Source organism: Gobio gobio (genome assembly GCF_949357685.1).
Source record: "Gobio gobio genome assembly, chromosome: 16".
In the NCBI taxonomy this organism is placed as follows: Eukaryota; Metazoa; Chordata; class Actinopteri; order Cypriniformes; family Gobionidae; genus Gobio; species Gobio gobio.
Window position 1 is genome coordinate 5,281,704 of NC_137109.1, and position 22,411 is coordinate 5,304,114.

At 38.6% G+C, this 22,411-nt stretch overlaps 1 protein-coding gene across 1 annotated transcript in view; it reads right to left on the reverse strand.

The window, feature by feature from the left end:
- nlgn3a (neuroligin 3a) overlaps window positions 1-22,411 on the reverse strand; it is a 305,661-nt gene that overhangs the window by 88,855 nt on the left and 194,395 nt on the right. The window contains exon 4 of the mRNA XM_079838954.1: window positions 17,003-17,188. Within this exon, the coding sequence (XP_079695080.1) occupies window positions 17,003-17,188 (186 nt within the window). The remainder of the gene's footprint in view (window positions 1-17,002; window positions 17,189-22,411) is intronic.

A 22,411-nucleotide genomic window follows, 5' to 3' on the forward strand; every position in this document is an offset into this window, starting at 1 on the left:
CGCTGCGTCCGCACTGGGACCTCTGGTTTGGGTTGGGATTTGAACCTTCATTGAACTGTAATAGTCGTCTCTCAAAATGCTTCAGTCTACTGGTTAAACTATACTGTTTTTTTATGTGTATATACATTATAACCTCTTATAAAAGATACATAAATCACGCTAGTGAATCAAACATGTTGCAATTTCGTTTTTTCACAACCGTTTGCCATCCTCAATATGATCCTTTTTTGCTGCACTAGTTTTAATTACTGCTTTATAACTAAGATTGTAAGTAAAACGGAACCTTAAGGTTTTTTCTTGATCATTTAAGCAAAAAAAATCTCATCTCACCACATTTAATGAATGGCTATCCTCTTATTAATGTTGTAATTTCATCTGAACATCAACATTTGCAAGACTTAACATTGAACTAATGTGGTGGATTTATGACACATGAATGTTTTTAGATGTATAGAGTAAAACATATTGTTTTTATTTTGAGGTATAAAGATAATTAGACCATTGAGGTAAGACGTGTCACCGGATTTTTTGCATCAATTCAACTGGTGTTGTTATTTTTAAACGTGATGCTTACTGTAATATCCATTTCATGAGTTGGATTCCAGACATCTTTGCTATTCATTAAAGCCCATAGGCTAATTGAGTGAAATCGTTCAATTTGTATTCATAGGATTGCTATCATGACATATTTTCAATTAAACTATGAGCAATTAAATATGTATGTATTCATGTGCCTGTTTAGAAGTAATAGAATAAATTTACCTTTCAGATGAATCTCTGGGATTCTGCTTTGTTTGTCATCAGTTATTCAATTATTCAGCCCAATTGTCGAAACACAATTTTAAATAGAATAGCTGATTTTAGTATTTTACATTGATGACACTTTAAAAACATTTAAATATTAATAAGAATGACATCAAAATGTGTCCTGCTTTATATTAGGTGTCTTTAATAAGTACTTACATAAAAACAATGCTATGTTCAATGCACTTATTGTGTTGATGTTGTATTGTAAATCACAAGTTCTGCTATAGATATGTGTAAGGTTATAGGACAGGTTTGGTGATATAGGTTTATGGGTGGGTTAAGTGTAATTGCATACATTAATGACAGCTATAATTACATGTAGGTATTTTTTTTAAATATAAGAACAATGGATGCACACAAAAAGTCTATCAAATCAGGGTTTTTTTCTGTTCGGCCACTAAAATGAATCTTTGTGCCGGCAATCAGTTGATCAGGTAATGTGACGATACCTTCAGTTCTGCAAGAGCATCAAAGGTTTCTATTTACAGCGTGTTTTTGCGGCGTTGAGCGATGTAGTCAATCACAGACAGAGTTTTCACAAGAGCGCAACTTTATCGGCTACCTCGCGTTTTACTGAAGCTATTGACTGCTTCGGTGATTATAATTGCGGCGATCTTTGCTAACAGGCTATACATTTTTCATGCTGCTAATAACACATTGCCAAGTTTCTGGATTGGCAACTGTATTTAAAATATAAACGATTGAATCCGATTGAAAGTGATAGCCGTGTCAAATGATCTGTGTATAAAGTCATGGAGTCAGGGCTTGACATGAACACCCGCCAATCCATCAAATGTGTGTGTATTCCAGCAGTGGCGACTGGCCTACTAGCCTACTAGCCACTTTTTGGCGGGTTTAAATTTATATATAATATATACATTTTCAATTGTAGTCTTTTAAAAGGCGTCTGAAATAATAAACTAAGTGCAATGTGCTGTTGTCAAAAATATAGATTTTGCAATCGATACTGAAATATCTGAAACGCTTCTAATACTCATTTTCGGTGCTCTCTCTCATCTCTCCGACAGCGAGTGACACGCAAACCCTCCTCCTCTTACTCACTCGCTTCCTTTGCTCCGGATGAATATTGTTGCTCTTACAGGGTTTGAATTTCGGCGTGGGATTGCACGTATTGTGCATCATTTTACTCATTCCCACAGATTTTGAGCTCAAACCCAAAGTGCGGCATATAAAGCCTCTCAGCACTAAATTGAGCTCTTTTTTGCTGCTTATTGCACTTAAACAGTCAAACACACAATATAATGTAAAAATGCCGGTCTTGGCGAGTGTTCACGTAAACACAGTCAGTTCTGTTTTAAGTGAACGTAAACAGTTGAGAAAGAAAACGCATGTGTATCAGTGTAATGGATCCGTGCGTCAGCTCTTAAAGTGACAGCAGCCTAATATTCCTGCTGACAAATTATGAGATAATATTAAAAATATTTATATTGTGGCCAGTGAGCAAAAAAGTTCATGTCAAGCCCTGCTTTGAGAATAAATGTAAACGTTAATTTCTATGTAATGTGTAACTTTGCTGTTGCTGTTTATGAAATATTATGAATACATGGGATTAGTTAATATTACTAACTGTTTCTTTGCATTTATTTTGGATTTATTGTCAGTACTGGGCTCACAGTTCACATGGGTATTTTGTATTCGTCCGCCACCACCGAAGACCATATTTGACTCTGCAAATGATTAATTTAAATGTTAGTACATAGTAGTTAAAGGCACTATGTCTTTAACAAGTCATTTATATTCTATAAAACATGTCTTCATCAAGGTTTTTTTTTCAAGGAACTTTTGATTCATTGTTATATATGACCTCTGTATTGGAATCCGTTTATAAGGAAGTAGTTTGCCTTTCTTTTGGGAGAGGTTTAACTCTTTCCCCACCAGCATTTTTGGAAAAAGGTTGCCAGTCACAGACAGATTTTTTGATCTTTTTTTTTTTACAAAATGTTCATGGCCCCCAAAATATTTGGTTTTATGAATATCTGAACATGCAATATATCAAAAGAAAGAATATTCACCAATATTCAACAAAATAAAACATGTCTTATTCTAGCTTCATGCATTCTTTTTTATCAACACTTGAATGTGGGTAAGTTTTATAAAAGAAAAAGCTACATTTTGAGCAAAAAAGCTGAGAAAATCACGTTTTTGTCAAAGACTACATCCAGATCGATGATCAAACACAGCTTCACAGTCCTATCGCTCGTCCTGGGTTGACATTCCATTCAGTAACATTAGGCAGTTTTGATTTATGCTGTTTAATGTTGGTGATCGCGTTATTTTACATATGCTTCTGCTTACACTTAATATTGTTTTTTTCTGCTTCTTATTCGCCTGTGTTTTGATCAGGAGATTCTGTACTCTTTCAGAAGATGCGTCATAGCGCCCCCTAGCGTATAACAGTGAAAACAACTACATTTTTGTCAATGGCGGGGAAAGAGTTAACCAGAGACCTGTTTTAGAAAATCTGTTGGAGCAGGAAGCCACACCTGATGGAGTTTCAGAGGTTTTTTAGCGCTTCCTCTGATCATATGATGAAATACTTGGGATAAAGCATTGATGAAAAATATCACTGAATACTTTAAAGAGAGACAAAGACAGCGCAGCTTTAAAAGCTTCTGAAAGAGTTCTATTCAGCTGTCAAAGCGTCTTCTTCGACCATACTCTGTGAAAACGACAGCAGTGGCTCTTTCTACACAGGAATCAGTGATGGTGTTAAAGAGTCACATTTCCCTTCTCTGATCTCAGGTCTGACATTTCCCCGCCCATGCTCGATAGCTACGCCGGCCAGCGATTGGAGGCTATGATGTTCCACGTTCAACAATAACATATCTGCTACTGCCGACTATAAAACCGCCTCTGTAGGTTTGATTTCAGAGGGAACGCAACACCACGGATACTGCCAGATTTATGTCATTTCTAAAGGTCAAATGTGATCAGTGCATTTACAGAGAGGCTCTTGATGTACATGTTTTAGCCTGTTTTTCTGACATTTTGTAGAATGGGGTTGTGCTCACCAGCGTCTTGAAATGGGGTCACACAAACACAAACACAGGCAACAGAAAAACCATTCCTTCTTCAAAATGAGCTTGACCACTGTGTAAGGAACATCACACCAGTGTGCATGTCTGTTTATATTTGTGTTCAAATGTATTTGACGCCTGAAGACATGTTTCGCTTTCACACCTAAAAGCCAATGTATTCTTACAGGGAGGCAGAGGCAGTGCAAATAACAAATAAACAAAACAAAAGATGAGCTCAAATAGTAAAACAAAACCCTGTCTAACAGCAAGCACAAAGGACAAAGCTTTAGAGGGAGGCAAACATTTCTTATTGCAATCTCATTGAGATCCTCCAGCATGTTTTGAATGTGAAGGAGGAACAGGTTAATACGGGTGAAAAGTGTCAACACAACTGTGATTGGTTGGTTATCTTGTCAGTGTGATAAGGCTCACCTCTCATGTTTGCAGTCGGCCTCATTGGGTCAAAATGGTGTCAATGGACAGAATAATGACAAATTTATCCACTCACCCATGCCGACACTGTGTTCAACACACCAAATCAAAATGAACTTGAAATAAGTCAGGTTTTAGCAAGCCAATTAGCTTGGTCAAATTAAAATGCACCTCATTGCCAGTGACCTTTACGACACCTGCAGGGTTTATTAAGAACTATCATGAATAATTTTCCAAAAAGGAGAGTATTACTGCTAATAATACCTGTACAACAGGTTCATTCTGTAATTGGTGGTATATTTCACATTAAGAAGAAAGTACAAACACAATATGCTTTCTCAATAAAAGAACAATGGGTATTCTTAGCATGCTCACTAAGTACAGGGATTTTTATTTAATCATAAAACGGCCTTATTGATACTTTTGGCAATTTCACAGTATTTTTCTTTTCATGAATGGACCTTTATATAGATTTATGGTGGCTAATTTTACTATCTGGTGTACATTCAAATACAAAATGTACTTTCAAAAATGGTGGTAATCAAATCAATTTAGAAAACTAAAATCATTTAAAGTGTAATTCAATAATAATTTATTTTATGTGTGGCAAGTTTAATGTTTAAATTAATACGTAAAAAACCTAGTGTGATATTATTATTATTATTATTATTAGTAGTAGTAGTACTTTAAGAAGTACATTATACTGTGCATTAATATATATGTAATATATACTTTTTCATATTTTTTTCAAGTTGGATTGAACTTTTACTATGGCTGGTTGTAATGAAGAAAACACGGAAAGCCGATAAATTCTGTCAATGGTGGAAGTTAATATTTGAATAGAAATCATAAAAATATTGCAAACCATAACAATGTACCTAACATAGTTAGTGGAGAGTTAATAATCATTGACAAGGTTATTTTAGATAAAATATGTTTTTTAAAATTAGTATTTGAACACAATATTCAACTAGAAATACACCACACACACAAAAAAAAAGTAAATACATATATTATATATTTATATACATATATATATTATATGATGCTGGTTGCATGGTTTTGCGATAAACCATTTTTGTGGTTGTGTGGTTAGTAACAAATTTGTCAGAATGTTAGCAGACAAGAAAACATTTATATTTTCTTAATTTAAAAGAAAATTACATTTGAATTGATTTTTTTTCCCCTGAAGTATTTAGTATTATAAAAATGTTTTATTCATTATCTTGAACTTTTTAAGGGACATCAAGGGACATTTTTTTGTATACCCTAAACTGTAGAATTATTAGTTCAAATAAATCACATTTACTTCATATGCTAGTTCATGCTACTCGTGATCCACATGTATACTTTGCATCTGAGTGAACAATTTGAGAAGAAATACATGTCTGAGATGTGCATCTGTCGAATACAGTAACATTCATTCACTCTAATGTAAAAGTTGAATAAATAGCTGAATGTCAAGATAAAGCTAACGCTAGCACATGATTGTTTGCTAAGTCATTTCATAATCCCCTCCTGCAAAGACTTTAATAAGATTAAAGTCAAACTATGATGCATCAAATTTCTCTGAGCATCAGTTATTGGGTTGTGAAATATTAATTCTCCAAAATAAATACAATTATTCACAACTTATTATGTACAAAACCAGGAACATCTCCACAACACCCAGTATTTTTAAGTCACTGCTTATAAAAACCCCCTCAAAAACTCAGCAGACGAGCATAGGCATGAATAACTGTTGTGACGTGTAAAAACATTGTGTGGAGTGACTGAGGACAGCCAGAGAATGATGTTCAGTTAAACTAAGTGCTTTCAGTACACTAAAAGCAAATGGACTTGCTTAACTTGAATGTGTATGATATTATAGTCATAAAGTAGATTGATTCCTTTTCAGAGCGCGTATTCACTATACCAGACACTGTCACTTTAAGTACAGCCACATTATGGCTTCAATTAAAACTAGACCATATTCAGTCATAAAGAAAAGCAATGACTAGACGTGTCGACTGGCTAGGGTTTATCGGTGCATTATTTTAACCGTAATGTCACAGCAAATATCTCTTCATTTCTTAAGATGTTGTGTCACTAATTCTGGCAAATCTGTTCATCACAGACTTGGTTTAAACCGTAATTTAGTTCATTAGACTCAAGTGCCTCTTATTCATGCACAGTTTTGTAGCTGGAAGTGTTAACGCTTGAGAGTCGTGCATCACAAAGCTATACCACCACGAATACCATCCCACTAATATAAGTAACACAATTTAAGTGTGCATATTTATGGTCCTCAATAACCCAAAAGTCTTCATAAAAAATGAGAGCTGACACGGGTAGAAGGAATCCTCCAATGTAGCCCCTCGCGAGTCCCCTTTAATGTATGAGACGTTCCATTAAAAGGGGAGCATGTCCTCGTGAGCAGAGCTTTTAGGCTGATTAGTTACAGGAATAGAAAAAAAGGACTCCCAATGACCTTCAGTAACACTGCTGGTAGGTCTCCAACATCCTTCCAATACACACACACACACACAGCCAAAACTCTAGTTGTTTAATATTCCAGCAGCAGCCCATGGAGCAATCTCTCATTTGACATCATAATTATTATTAGGAGAGAGAAGGAAAAAGGCAAATCTGCATGTTCAATTAGAGCCAGCCTTATGCCAAATAGATAATAACACATGAGATTGGGTAATGTCCTTGATTTAGAACTCCTTATTTTCTCCATCATTCTCCTTCTTTCTTGTTTGCTCTCCCTCCCCGAGCAGTGACACTAGAAAGACGGTTGAAGAGGAAGCTGAACTGCATTTGAAGGAGTGGCAGTGGCCTGGAATGATTAAGAGCAAAACTCAAGAAACAACATCTGGATTCTTGACTTGTGAACAATGTGATTTTCCAAATTGCAGTAGAACATGTTCCTGGACCAACACACTTTGTTGGCCCTCCAAAAACATTCATATTAGCAATTAAAGCAATTATTAGCAATTATTAGCATATTAGCAATAAAAAAAAAAAAAAAAAAAAAAAAAAAAAAAATATATATATATATATATATATATATATATATATATATATATATATATATATATATATATATATATATATATATATATTAGTCCTTCCCTAACCCTGATCCAGACCCTAACCCACCCTTGACGGTAGATGGCACTGGTTGGTTGAAAGGAATGTTGTTCCACTTCCAGACCCTAAGCTTAAAATCAGAAGGCACATACTTCCTGGAGGGCCTCCTACAGAGTTTAGCTCCAATCAGCTCCAGTGCACCTGCAATTCCTGAAGATCTTGATTACGCAGCTGGTTCAGGATTTGTTCTATTGGGATTGGAGCTGAATTCTGGCCCTCTAGAAGCATAACTGGACATCCCTGCCACACCCCTACTCCTGAAACTGGACAGCAATGATTGGTTAATGGGAATGTTATTGCGGGACCTGTCCTTAACTCTAAAACCAGAAGGTGTAGCCTAATTGATTAGAGCTTTGCAAGCCCTAGCAATAACTTTAATAGCAATAACCAGGGATGTACAATCAAGCTACCGGAGAGCCAACTTCCTACAAAGAGGCCTCCTACAGAGTTTAGCTCTAATCGGCTCCAATGCACCTGCAAATCCTGAAGATCTTGTTACGTAGCTGGTTCAGGATTTGTTCTATTGGGATTGGAGCTGAATTCTGGCCCTCTGGTCATAACTGGACATCCCTGCCACACCCCTACTCCTGAAATTGGACAGCAATGATTGGTTAATGGGAATGTTATTGCGGGACCTGTCCCTAACTCTAAAACCAGAAGGTGTAGCCTGATTGATTAGAGCTTTGCAAGCCCTAGAAATAACTTTAATAGCAATAACCAGGGATGTACAATCAAGCTACCGGAGAGCCAACTTCCTACAAAGAGGCCTCCTACAGATTTTAGCTCCAATCGGCTCCAATGCACCTGCAAGTCCTGAAGATCTTGATTACGTAGCTGGTTCAGGATTTGTTCTATTGGGATTGGAGCTGAATTCTGGCCCTCTAGAAGCAAAATTGGACATCTCTGCCACACCCCTACCCCTGAAATTGGGAGGCAATGATTGGTTAACGGGAATGTTATTGCGGGACCTGTCCCTAACTCTAAAACCAGAAGGTGTAGCCTGATTGATTAGAGCTTTGCAGGCCCTAGCAATAACTTTAATAGAAATAACCAGGGATGTACAATCAAGCTACTGGAGAGCCAACTTCCTACAAAGAGGCCTCCTACAGAGTTTAGCTCCAATTGGCTCCAACGCACCTGTAAGTGCTAAAGATCTTGATTATTTGGTTCAGGATGTGTTCGATTGGGGTTGGAGTTGAAATCTGGCCCTCTAGAAACAAAATTGTACATCCCTGCCATACCCCTACCCCTGAAATTCGACAGCAATGGTTAGTTAATAGGAATGTCATTCTGGGACCTGTCCCTGACTCTAAAACCAGAAAGTGTAGCCTGTTTGATTAGAGTTTTGCAGGCCCTAGCAAATACATTTAATAGCAATAACCAGGAATGTACAATTGAACTACAGGAGAGCCAACTTCCTACAAAGAAGCCTCCTACAGAGTTTAGCTCCAATCGGCTCCGATGCACCTGCAAGTCCTGAATGACTTGATTAGCGGGTTTAGGATTTGTTCAGTTGGGGTTCGATTTTAAATCTGGCACTCTAGGAGCAGAATTGGACATCCCTATGTAACCGGATCTACTTGATCCGCTCCGAGTGGGATTTGAACCAGGATATCCAGCGTGGGAGGCGGGCGCACTAACAAGGACGCTAAATACCACAGTCTCTAGAGTCAGTCGCTAGTCCACCTCTTGAGGCCAGGGGTGTGAGGTTTACATACACAGCTCTTACTGGCCTGTGTTACACCCCCCCCCCCCCCTAAACTTCACTCCCATCTGGGTCACAGCACCAAATGTAAATGGTCCTACTCGACCCACTCCGAGCGGGATTCAAACTGGTGTCTCTGGCGTGGGAGGCGGGTGAGTTAACAGGGACACTAAAGACCACAGCCGCTAGCATCAGTTGCTAGCTGCTTCTTAAGGCCAGGGGAGTATGGTTTACACGCACAGCTCGTACTGGCCAGCAATGATTGTTATTGTGGGACCTGTCCCTAACTCTAAAACCAGAGGTGGTATTGGGGCAGGTCACTATTCAGGAGCATCCGAGTGGAACAGCAGGGAACGCTCCGCTTGAGCATAATATTTCAATGAACATGTAGTTCATCTGTGAGAGTGCACCCACTGGACCGTCATCCTCTCACGCTTAACAGGCAGAGTTGATTTACTACCCAGTCTTCTTCAAAACCTTTCCCGAGCCCTGAGGGGGGAATCAGCTTATTTAGGAGTGAATCTGGTTCTGTGTGTGTTCGATCCACCCGAACTGTTCACTCATTCATTCAAAGCTCCAGCGCTGTAATCAGATCATGTATCTCATATGTTCATGTATCTCATATGCATCTCAAATTCCTAGAGAGTTTAGCTCTGTTCTGCTCCAACACACATCGGTCTTGACAATCTTAATTAGCTGGTTCAGTGTGTTTAATTAAAGTGGGAGCTCAACTCTGTAGAAAGGTGGCCTCCATGGATGTCCTAAACCTACCAGAAGATCGAAGGACAATGACGGTCAATAGGACCAATAAAGGATGCTGAAACCGAAACGTGTTCCACTTCTGTAAATCACCAAATGGGAATGCTTACAGATACAGAAATGGAAGATCGTCTGATCACATCCAAGCCCCATCCCACAAAAACTCCATACAAAGAAAAGAAAAACCAAGCCACCTGTGTCCTCTCCCTTTACATAAGGTCCCCATTTGTATCAAAGAAGCGAGGCAGGTGATTGCCCTTAAACTTGATGATGGAGGAGGACAGTGGGATGCATCTGCAATCCATCCAACAGCAGGGGCCTGGCGGCGGGCTAACTCCTGCGGTGGAGTGGGCTGATAGATGAAGCCCTCTTTCCTGGCCAGCCACACGCCCAGACAGGGCGAGCTCCATGTGGGAGCAGCAGGCCCCATAAGATGATGAGCCAGACTGCAAGGAGGAGACAGGTCACAGTGGCCTCATTAACACCACCACAAATACACACACTTGCCAAACAAGCATCACACTCAATCTCACACACCGCACTGCACTGCGAGGACAGAGCTGAAGTGTTTTTTGATCCAGGCCTTTGGTATTTCAGATGATAGGATTCAGGTAATTGTGTTTTCCTGGGGATCAGGGTCAGGGGAAATGTGAATGGCTCTTGCACTGTGGGTGGGATTCACCTGCTGAGGGATTTCAGCCTCAAATTTTCTCCTGTCCAACGGCTGGACAGTGCATGACATCTGTTTCACCATGTTTATTGCTCTACTCAAAGGACAATTGCATTTTTTGCCAATTAGCAGAACAATAAATTCCCAGATTGCACACGTACCTTGCTAAGAAATGGATATTTTTCTTTGGCATTTGCACATCTGTGAGAACGTAGATGAGATGTTCCTTATAACAGGAAGCAATGAAGGGTTCATTTGTAGATATATGCTCGAATAACATACATTTGCTTACGGGGATATTAACCAAAAATAAGGTGAAATCTTTCTCAACGTCAGGATTGAATTCTTGACCACTTGGACATCTACACATGCACTTTGTTGAACATGTTTCCCATACATTATATCGTGCCCTCTGGTACTGTTCATGTGTCGGTCAAAAATTTCAGATTTTTTTACATTTTATTTCAATGAAATTATTGTACTATTTTATTTCGATAATGTTTAAAACATTTTTTTTTTAAATTTTATTTAACTAAATTATATTGATGGAGTAGTTATATTCCATGTATTCACTTTTTGAGCATGGACCTGAAAATGAATATGTCTTAACTTAAACTGCCATACTTCTTAAATGCTTTGGAGCACATACTTAAGTTTGGTCTCTTTTTAAAGACGACAGAACATATTATTGTTGAAGTGAAAAAAAGTTTTAAAAAGTTAACTTGAAAAAAGTTATAACATTTTACATGATTGCTATGAAAAATGCACAAAAATACCATTTACAATTTCCACATTAAATATTTATTTTCCAAAACACGTTTTACTCTAAAACTGTGAGAAAAACCAAAGTCGTAAATCTAAACAAGCTATGTTCCAAATTTGAGGTTAATAATTTAAAAAAAGAGTTTGTTTGTGAGCAGTACCAAACGCTTCCACTAGATGAAATTCGTCTCCCATTAATTTCCAAGCGCTCAATACAAGTGTGACTGTTTTTATCAGGACCATTTAAAGGTGCGCTATGTAACATTTTTGCAGTAAAATATCCAAAAACCACTAGGCCAGTGTTAAATATTTTCTTCAGTTGAGTACTTACAATATCCCAAATGTTTCCAACTATTTGTAAATCTTGAGAAAATTGCTATTTTAACCAATGAACTGGGACGTGTGAGGGAGTCGCTTGTCAATCGCATCATATCTGCGTTCCCCTTGGTTTCCTTGATTTAGCAGAAGCACGTTACTCTTACTGCAGTGTGAACAAGTGTCATAGCAGCCGCCGAGAGAACGCACAGAGTAACGTCATAACATCATTTTCAACACACTCAGATGTGTCTAATATGATAAACAGAGCTGCGTTACCTCATACTCATGACCGGAAAAGCGAAAATGGCGCCACCGGCATAATAAAAGTCCCGCTGCTCGCGAGGCGTGTGTTGCGCTCATCTTATTAACAATCGCTCCTGTGGCCTTGCTCAACTCCCACAACACTCTGTCCTGCTTCTGCTTCATACTACAGTAACGTTAATAATCACATGAACATGATTTCTGCCCGAGTCCTATCCCGATTCTTTCCCACCGGCTGTGAGGTGAAGACCACATGTCCCAAGATTCTGCGCACAAACTTGGCGTCATCAAGCTACACCTTTGTTTTGAATAGGTGACCTCTAGCGTACGGAAAAGTTACATAGTACACCTTTAACCTTTTCGAATCATGCTCATGATTGTTCACACGGCAAGTGCCAAAACCTTTGACCGAACAGCACCAGAGGGTTGTTGTTTCTGCTAATAAGAACTATATAACTATGACCAAGGCAACTATACTTCTCAATCTTCCAGTTGTGGTCATGTTTACTTTTGATCAAAAGAGTAGATGGATTCTTTACTACAGCATTCATCTAAGCCTCGCCAGGCCACTTTCCCTCGCTGTGATGCCGAAAATCACAGCTTTGAGAACCATCGCAGAACTAGCTGATTGATATTGCTAGCACTTGGGGCGAATACCCCTTTTTGCAATGGCAGGTTTCCTGTTTCAATTTTCAAGGTTTATAGAGGCTGTCAGTAAAACCCAGCTCCCCCCAAGACTGCTGTTTTACCTCATCAAACCAAGTAGGGAATATACTTCTATTCAGGGGAAACATCAGCATCAGTAATATCCAATTTGCTGAGAAAGGAAGGAGGCGGTTGATGTGACCATATAATAACATGCTACATGAAGCTTGGCAATAATGAATATGTGAATGGAAAATCCATTTATGGTGAAAGAAATCAATCTAAATCCAAAGTAAATCAAAGCAATTAATAACGCTTTGATGCAATCTGCAGAGTGCAAACAATCACACAAAATTATTCATAGCAGGAAGCGAAGCGTAGCAACAACCTAAGACCTTATCTGAAACTTCAATGATCGCTTAATAGAGAAACCCAGACACAACTTTCAATCTATGTAGAAAGAGAGAGAGAGTGAATTACAGTGGGTATCTTTACAATAGTCTCCGACAGACTGCCTGATGCAACATCAATTGCTTGTATCTCAAATTGTACAACATCACGGCTTTGAATATCTCTAGCTCAATTCTAACCTTTCAACTTCATTTTGCTGTCATACAGCAATACAAACAGAAGGCTTATCTTTATAATATATGTGTTGCTTGTATAATATATACATATTTTTCTCAAAGGAATTGCTAGTTACAGTTAACATTTGTTCTCGTGTTTTATGATTGGACATATTCAAGTTCAGCAGTCAATAGGATGTCATGGAAACCCACAAAGTCAATTGACTTTCCCATCATTGTGTCTCACATCTCAGAAAAGCCTCTTGGGAACGTGCTTTAGATTTACATCTAGAGTTGGCGGCGATGATATGCTACAGCTGCTAAGATGATAAATGTAACCTTGGTAAGTCCTGTGAAAAACTGCTGCCTCTTTATGGCTGCATAAATACATAACTATGCATGTTAATTTTACACACTTTGTTTGCAATTTACCGTCGGATGAACGTCCAGTGTTGCTGGCATCAATTAAAAGCGCTTTTGTGTTTTATGCAAAACCTCAAACAGGCTGTCAACAGAAAAAACAGCACATCTGCATCACATCTATCATTTATATTGTCCAGCATGAATTCGTAAGACACATGTTAAACAGTTTAGTCAACCATAGATTAGTAAACACAACATATCTGTTCATATCTATTGTGTGGAACCACTTATAGCCATCATAGGAGTTAAATATAACTTTTCGACAGCTCCTGTCAGTTGATGATTACAAGGTATAATTTTGACTCATCCCTCAGTTTGCAAAATGGAATGAAGGGAAAAAGGGCCTTTTTTTTGGTGGAGGAACGTCTGGTTGCTGTTGAAAGTTCAAAGCGTACAGTAAATTCCATTTAAATCCCAGATGATCCCATGGACGTCCATGACCCTTTCTAGCTTCCTTATGCACAAGTATCCAGATTTAGTGGATTTACATTGGTTGACAAGCAGGGGCGTCAATTGGGCTAGGTCAATGCAAAGTAATATATATTTTTATTGAAGGATTAACGGTTGTATTACGCCTGACATATAACTTGTAATCTTTTAATTGAAGAGAAAAGCAAGTTAATTAAAGTGATCTGGTTGTTTTATTCGTGTCACTGCAAACGTGTCTAATTAAAATGTGTCTATTGAAGTGTCGTTGAGTATTATAGCCAATCACAGATTTATTGTGACGTTTAGTAAGACTCAGGTGAAAAGATGTACTATTAAATGTATTAAAAATGCACACTGGACGCGATTTTGACGTGCAAATAATTTTCGTGATGGTTTCATTTTCATTTTTTTTGTGTAATGAGTGTTTCCACACCGAACGTGAATGTGCTGCGGCGAAAAAACAACGTAAATTTGTTCCGCTTCAATGTCGTTTTTTTAATCTCTCGCAGCAACAGAAAAGGCTTCAATCAATCACATACAAGGAAACAAAGGTGATTAAATGTCCAGTTGATGTCACTGTCTATTCAATCAACATAAACCATTGCCAGGTATCGCATTTCTCACGAGATTACAGCTCCTGTGGAGCACATGCAAGTTGCTTTAGGCTACAGACAATGATTTTTTCTAAACCTAATTGTCTCCGCTACTATAGAAAGTGAATGTGTTTCCGTCAGTACGACTGTGGCACTGAAATGTTTACATTGTGACTCAACTAGAAACAGCTGCTCCGGATCGATTGGTTCCCTGAAGTGTGTGTTTGTCTCGAACCAGCCATGATAAAGTTTTAGCTCCTGTACAAGATTAGCATACTCCCCTTCAGACTCTCTGTTCTTTAAGACTGGGTGCAGACAAAACCTTCTTTCGGTCTTTTAAAGAAAATGAAAAGCTTGTCTTCACTGGATGATGAAGTGTCCGTATTTTCTCAGCTGCCACGCCAATGTTCTGGAATGTTGGAGCTCTGATGTGAATGGTTTTGATGCGAACTATTCGCACACAAAATATTCACTTTTCCGCTTCGCTTTATCGTTTCACGTCCGGTGTGAAAGGGCCTTTATAGTATTTTTGTATTGTACTAAAAACATTTTTAATAAATTTAATAGTATGTATTTTTCACCTGGAGATTTAATGATTAAAACGGGAGTTTTCGCACCCTGTGTGTTTGCGCTGAACAGACTGAAAGCTGATTATAAAGGAAGCGCTCTTTACTCACAAATTGAAGAAAAGTTTTTGTTTTTCATGAGAATTTAAGACCTTTCCTACGTCAAACTTCACTACAAAAAGTGCCACAAATATATATTGAATGTTATAATAGTGAGTTGATTATCTCTAAAAAAATAACTTTGAAAGCAAAACAGAAATGGCTAATGAGCCAATAAGTGCTCCTCTGCCGCCATCTACTGGTTCTAATGGTAATTTCATGTCTTTTTAACATTTTTAAATAAGTGTTTGTTTTTCACCAAATATTAGGGTGTACTCACACTAGGCACCGTTGCCTTGTACCGTGCCCGAGCGCGATTGTCCCTCCTCCCCACTCCCCCGCTGGCCTGCACTCACATTGCACTTAACGTACCGGGCCGGAGCACGCTTACGTCATCCACTATGCAACTTGTAATGCTTTGACCCAGATAACTCTCGTTGAATCATGAAAATAAAGAGCTTGAAGGCGAAAAAGTCTGTATTTCACACATTTGATGGCAAGTACACAGACATGAGGGATTCACTTTTTTTTGCATTACAAATAAAAGTAAACCAATGTTATCACAAGAGAGTAGAGAAAGACTTATCATCTACCGTGGTTCTCATCACACTGGTGAGACTGCGCTTCTACGTCACCAGCACGTAGCGCGGGTTAAGAGTCAAGTGATCAGTCTCTTAAAGGGCCCACCGCACGATAATATGATGCATGCAAAAACATAGTTGTGGCCGTTACAAACTTTTTGTTTTGAAGAAGACAGGAAGAAAAGCGCATTAGCTAATAGACTGCCTCATAGATTTATCATTAATGCCGCACAGCGATATTCACTTGATTGCACTGCACATATCAGAAGATTATTATGGAGGCAGCTGACTTTGATGGAGGAATTTGCAGCGTTACTCACAAACTACAATTCATGTTCATCAATAAGGTGAGAACCAGGACCGTTATAAACCAAAATATACTTGATTTAATCGAAAATTGTATCCAAGTAGTAATAGTTTGGTTCAGCTATTCCGTGCTCCGGCGAGGTTAGCGATCACAGTACCGCACCCGAGCCCAACCGAACCGCACTCTGGCCCACCTCTTCTAAGCGGGCCAATGCTGGATAAATGAACCGCGCCCGGGCACGGTATGGAGCACTCACACTAGTCAACCGAACCAGACTTTGGGGGTCAAACGCGCCTGGGCACGGTTCAAATCGCCTAGTGTGAGTACACCCTTAATCTTCCTACATCATGAAACTTCAAACTATTTTTGGTCATCACATCAAAAATAACATTTAAGTTGTATAATATTCAAACTTTTGAGCTTTGAAAGACTGGAAAAGGTTGTAAAGTACTTGAAAGTCCTTGAAAAATCCTTCACTCTTAACAGTGGTCTATAACTGTCTAATTTGCTAGGTCATGATCAAAACTATAGGCCATTGTGATGAATCTTTGGATGCACACACACACACACATCACATCGAGGGAGTAAGATTTTGGTGAACTAACGCCACTGTTGACAGTTATTCTTTAATAACATTGTGATAGTTCATCTATTAATGTCTATTGTAAATCCCTTCTTTTAAATATTATAATTTACAATCATTTACAATTTTGTATGACAATGTATTAATCATTTATTGCTGTTAATGCATTTTTTACAAACTAAGTGATGAGTCATCATGCTTCTTTCTTGCTAATTGCAATATTACTGTCCCTTTTCATTATAACACAGAGATCATTAAGCAACGTTGAGTATTAAGGGGATTTTAATTGACTCATTCTACTGTGGGATGAAATGTTCTCTTACCTTCAGAATGATGGGACAGGGTCAGAAGGCTCACACAAGAGGCACCAATTCCTGATCCAAAAACAGTGATGCGATTGGAATCGCCGCCGAAATAGCCAATGTTCTCGCTTATCCAACGCAGGGCCTGGATCTGATCCAGAAGCCCGTAATTCCCTTTAGCGGCCTGGTCTCCTGTGCTGAGAAACCCTGTAACACAGTGAGCACACACGGCTTTGAGAAACATGCAGGATCTGAGGGATCTTCTCAAGGCTCTTGTCAAACAAACTCATGGATTTGAACTTGTTTCACATGGTTTTTGCAATGGATTTGAATGATAGTACAGGGAAGGTGTGCTGTTACTTTGTAAAGCAATCTGACTTTTTGCCTGGTAGGTGATAAAATGACTGAAAGAATCCTGTAGACTTACTTTGAATGAGGGTCTCAAGGCATATCTCGAAACCAAAATATTACAGAGGAATTGGCTCTTTTGATTTGAAAACCTCAGAAACGGCACAGGAATGTACAAAAACACTCAGAATACCTTGGCAAATGCATAGCACGGCCTGGCAACCACAGCCACTTACATTTTCATCATTAAATGGAAAATCTTGTTTTTATGTTATAATTTGCACCATTATAATAACCTAATAAAGGCAAATGTAGCATACTGTATTGATAGTGTGTGGGCCAATAATTGCACTCAACCTGTATTTATGTAGATAGGGATGCACCAATGAATATTGTATCATATTAAAAACTTACTTTAGCTGAACAATAATTTTCTAGAGCTGATGTACAGCCATCTCTCTTCCATTAAGTTCCTAGTATCCCTGTAAAGCTGCTTCGAAACAATCTATATCGTGAAAGCACTATATAAATGAAGGTGACTTGACTAGAGTGTTTAACTCTTTCCCCACCATGGATGGAAATGTACAGCTTTCCATGTTTCCACTGTCATACGCTAGGGGGCGCTATGACACATCTACTGATCAAAACACAGGTGAAGAAGAAGCAGAAACAAGCGATAGCATATGTAATCATATGCATATGTAAATTAACGCAACCACCAACATTAAACAGCATCTAAATCAAAACTGCCTAATGTTACTGAATGAAATGTCGACCAAAGATGAGTGATAGGACTGGGAAGCTTTGGGGTGTCCGTCTACTCCATCTGTGTTTTCATCATAATTCTGGATGTAGTCTTTGACAAAAACTTGATTTTCAAAAATGTGGCATTTTTATGAAACTTACCCACATTCCCACAAGTGTTGATAAATAAAGCTAGAATAAAATACGGGGTCTGTTCTTTCTTTTGATATATTGCATGTTGAGATATTCGTAAAACAAAATATTCTGAGGGACATACAAATGTTGTGAAAACGCTGGAGTTAAAAACAGCCAATGATGAGGGCCGATTATATCCTGTCAATCAAAAGAGGCGGGAAAACACGTCAGACGTCAGGGATGTCAAAGTTAACGTGACAATAGTCGCGTTTCCATTACCCTTCAAATTGAGCAAATTGAAACTGCGGATTGAAAATACGCCCAATGGAAAAAAAGTTTTTACGCTTGCATGATGTGGTTTTTCAGGCAATTCGAAAAAGGACATTTTCGCAAAACAGCAATGGAAACAGTTTTTTCGCATTTACAGGTCATCTGCCGTACGTAAAAAGTTGATCATTCTCTACAGAAGGACAAGACGAGACAGAGCTCTTTATTAAACTCATAAAAGACAATAGAATTACAGGAATACTGGATTCTAAAAAACAAATAAATGCCACAAATGATCATGAAGACCTTGAAGCAGATATGAGGAAGAAACACCCAGAAACACATCATACCTGGCCGCTCAAGTATAAGGGCTTTCCTTGCCATTAATGCTTGGATAACACGCCTGCTTCTATTAACAATAATGGCTAGTGCGGTGGACGGGATATACATAAATCTACATGGCATAATTTTTGGAATGACTTATCACGAGAGGAAAAACTCCATCATTTCACAATCGTTTTTTTATTGACATTTAAAAAATATCGCTTAAGTTTTGTAATGGAAACGCAGCTAATAATGCATTAACAGTTAAAAACAGTGATGTTAAAGCTCTATTTGGCCCTCTGAATCACCTGTAGTCACCAGGACTGTGGTTTTTCCCTACAATAAACATTATTTGTATTGCACCTCCCATCCAATGTGCTTTGTTACTTCTCCGCTTTCAAATTCTGTCCATTTTATCACCAGATTCAAACAAAAAAAACATAATTTTAATGCTCTTAAATGTGACGTGATCACTGTAGCGCCTCCATTTAAGCAGTATTGGCAGATAAATTTAGTATTGTGCATCTCTAATATAAACATCATAAATTCTTTTGTACACACAGGAGATTTCCTAGAGCAACAACACTGAAACAATGTTAATCTACATGTTGCCTCCGAGAAGAGCTATTATTAGCGCTGGTGACGGGGAAATGAATTTTCTGATACACAGAGGCTAAATGTTTTATCTGGATTGCCTCCTGTCTTCACTCCGACAGTGGATGGTTGGCTTTGACAACCTGACATCTCTGGAGGGAAAGCCTCAAACTGCACGGCTGGTATTAACATGTGTGCCACTGCTCGTTTGTGCGTATGCGAGAGAAAACGAGAGACGGAAATAGAGAAGGCGAGAGTGGGTGAGAGAGATAAGAGGGGATTCACTAAACAGCTGTGCGACGTTAGCATGTAGCATTTCGGTGCAAACCCTTTTGTATATTCACTAACCACCTGCGATTCAGTTTAAGCAGCCAGAAAATGTGCTGTAGTGCCAAACCATGTGTATTTAAATGAAGTCATGTTTTATAGAATGTGCTACAAGATGACCAAATAATGCAGAAGAGAGTTGTGTGTTTGACTCTACAATCTACAAAGGAGCCAATGAATGATGGGTAATATCAGTCATATTCACAGACCAACTGCATGCAATCTCAATTTGATAGCTGTGTCTGCAAGCTACAGTACAATATTTGCATAACGTATGAGCACCTTCATCTGGTCGGTTTTTGAAGGCAGCATCCTTCACTGCCCATGATATCCCACAATCCTGTGTGTGCAAGTTGGTGGTTGGTGGAAATGATAAAAATGTCATATTAAACCGACAAAAAAATGGTAGCCTAAAAATAGTAAAGCCAAAGACTTCATATATAGGAAGACGGTGCACTCCGATTACTTGAATGGGAGAAAGTTCAACGCCCAATATGGCAAATAAGCCCCGCCTTCTAAATGAAAGAGCCAATTGGGAGAAAGTGCAACGCCCAATATGGCAAATAAGCCCCACCTTCTAAATGAAAGAGCCAACTGGGAAAAAGTGCAACACCCAATATGGCGAATAAGCCCCGCCTTCTAAATGAAAGAGCCAATCGTTGATTAGTAAAGTCAGCTGTCGTTAGAAGCTCCGGTTGCTATAGAAACAGTCAGTGTTTTGAGATGCACATTTAGGACTGCGCATGCACATTAGCTTCGTCCAGGCTGAAAAACACAGTTTTTTTGTTATGATTCAAGTGCTTAGAAACTAAATTTATGAGACAGTTGTTGTCAGATTTCATTGGTGATTTCAAATGTTAAATTTTATCGTAAGCTTGGCAAACCATTTTGGAGAATTTGATGTTTCCCCAGTCAAAGAGATAGGAGCTGCACTTGCATGTCTGAGAAGCGTTTTAAAGATGGCCGCCGAGTGAAATGACTTGTCTTAAAGTGATAGTTCACCCACAAAAATGAAAATAATCCCATGATTTACTCACCCTCAAGCCATCCTAGGTGTATATGACTTTCTTCTTTCAGACGAACACAATCAGAGTTAAAAAAAAATGTCCTGGCTCTTCCAAGCTTTACAATGGCAGTGAATGGCAGCCCAAAATTTGAAGCCCAAAAAACTGCATCCAAAAGTAATCCATACGGCTCCGGGGGGTTAATAAATGCCTTCTGAAGTAAAGGCCTTCTGTTATGAAGTAAAATATCTTGCTTTCGGCGGACCACCGTTCGTATTCAACTTACGAACAAAGCGTTTAAACTGCAGAAGGCGCTACACTTTGTTTGTGAGTTGAATACGGAAGGCCGTCCACCTGAAGCTGGAACTTTTAACTTAATAACGTGTTAAATATGGATATTTTTGTTAAAAAAAAAAAACGATCGATTCGCTTCAGAAGGCCTTTATTAACCCCCGGAGCCGTGTGGAGCACTTTTATAATGGATGGATGCACTTTTTCTGGGCTTCAAATTTTGGGCTTCCATTCTCTGCCATTATAAAGCTTGGATCAGCCATGACATATTTTAATATAACTGTCATGATCATAGCCTGTGTTCCCCTGTCTTGTGTGAGGACTTCATCACCCAGCATTAGAGATCGACTGACCAACACATGGATCCAGCAGAGGAGATCTTGTTTCTTCGTCAAGGGACGAACACCATTGAGGACTACACTGGTCAGTTCTGTGCTCTTTCTAATCGTATAAATTGGAAAGATGGCATTTTTAAGGACTTGGCCTAAACGTGCCTTTAAGATCATGTATTGTTCTAAAGTCAGTTAATTTCTTCCTCTAGGCAGGATCTTAAAGCCTTGTTTTGGCCATAACTGTAGAAGTGACTAGTGTAGTCCTCAATGGTGTTCATCCCTTGACGAAGAAACAAGATCTCCTCTGCTGGATCCATGTGTTGGTCAGTCGATCTGTAATGCTGGGTAGAACAAAAGCAGGATGAGGCAGATCCACATGCAGATTCAGTGTATTAACAAACATGGGTAAAGACAGAGATTGAGCACACCAGGAAACCAGGAACAAGAGCATCTACAGTGAAACATCGACTGACACTGAACAGGGGAATCACAGTGGTATAAATACACAAGAAGCAAACAAGATAACAAGACACACCTGGGAGAGACTCATCAAGAAGAAAACTACAAAGAACTACAAAACACGGCACAAGACAGAGGAACACAGGCTGGGATCATGACAATAAATCTGATTGTGTTCGTCTGAAAGACGAATGTTATATACACATAGGATGGCTTGAGGGTGAGTAAATCATGGGGTTGTTTTCATTTTTGGGTGAACTATCCCTTTAAAGGGACTTTGGCCACATCTACATTAACTGATTTTAACTCTTTCCCTGCCATTGACAAAATTGACAAAAGACTGTTGTACGGTAAGGGGCGCTATGACACATATTCTGAAAAGTACAGAATCAGATGAAGAAGAAGCAGAAACAAGTGAAACTCTATAGGGTTAAACTGGAATGAAGGGTTCTTTTTTATAAATATATATTGCATGTTCAGATATTAATGCAAAAAATATTCTGTTGGCCATGAAATTGTTGTGAAAATGAACGCTGGTGGGGAAGTCAAAATAATTATTTAATCAAACTAAATACATTTATATCAACAAAACACATTTTTTATGT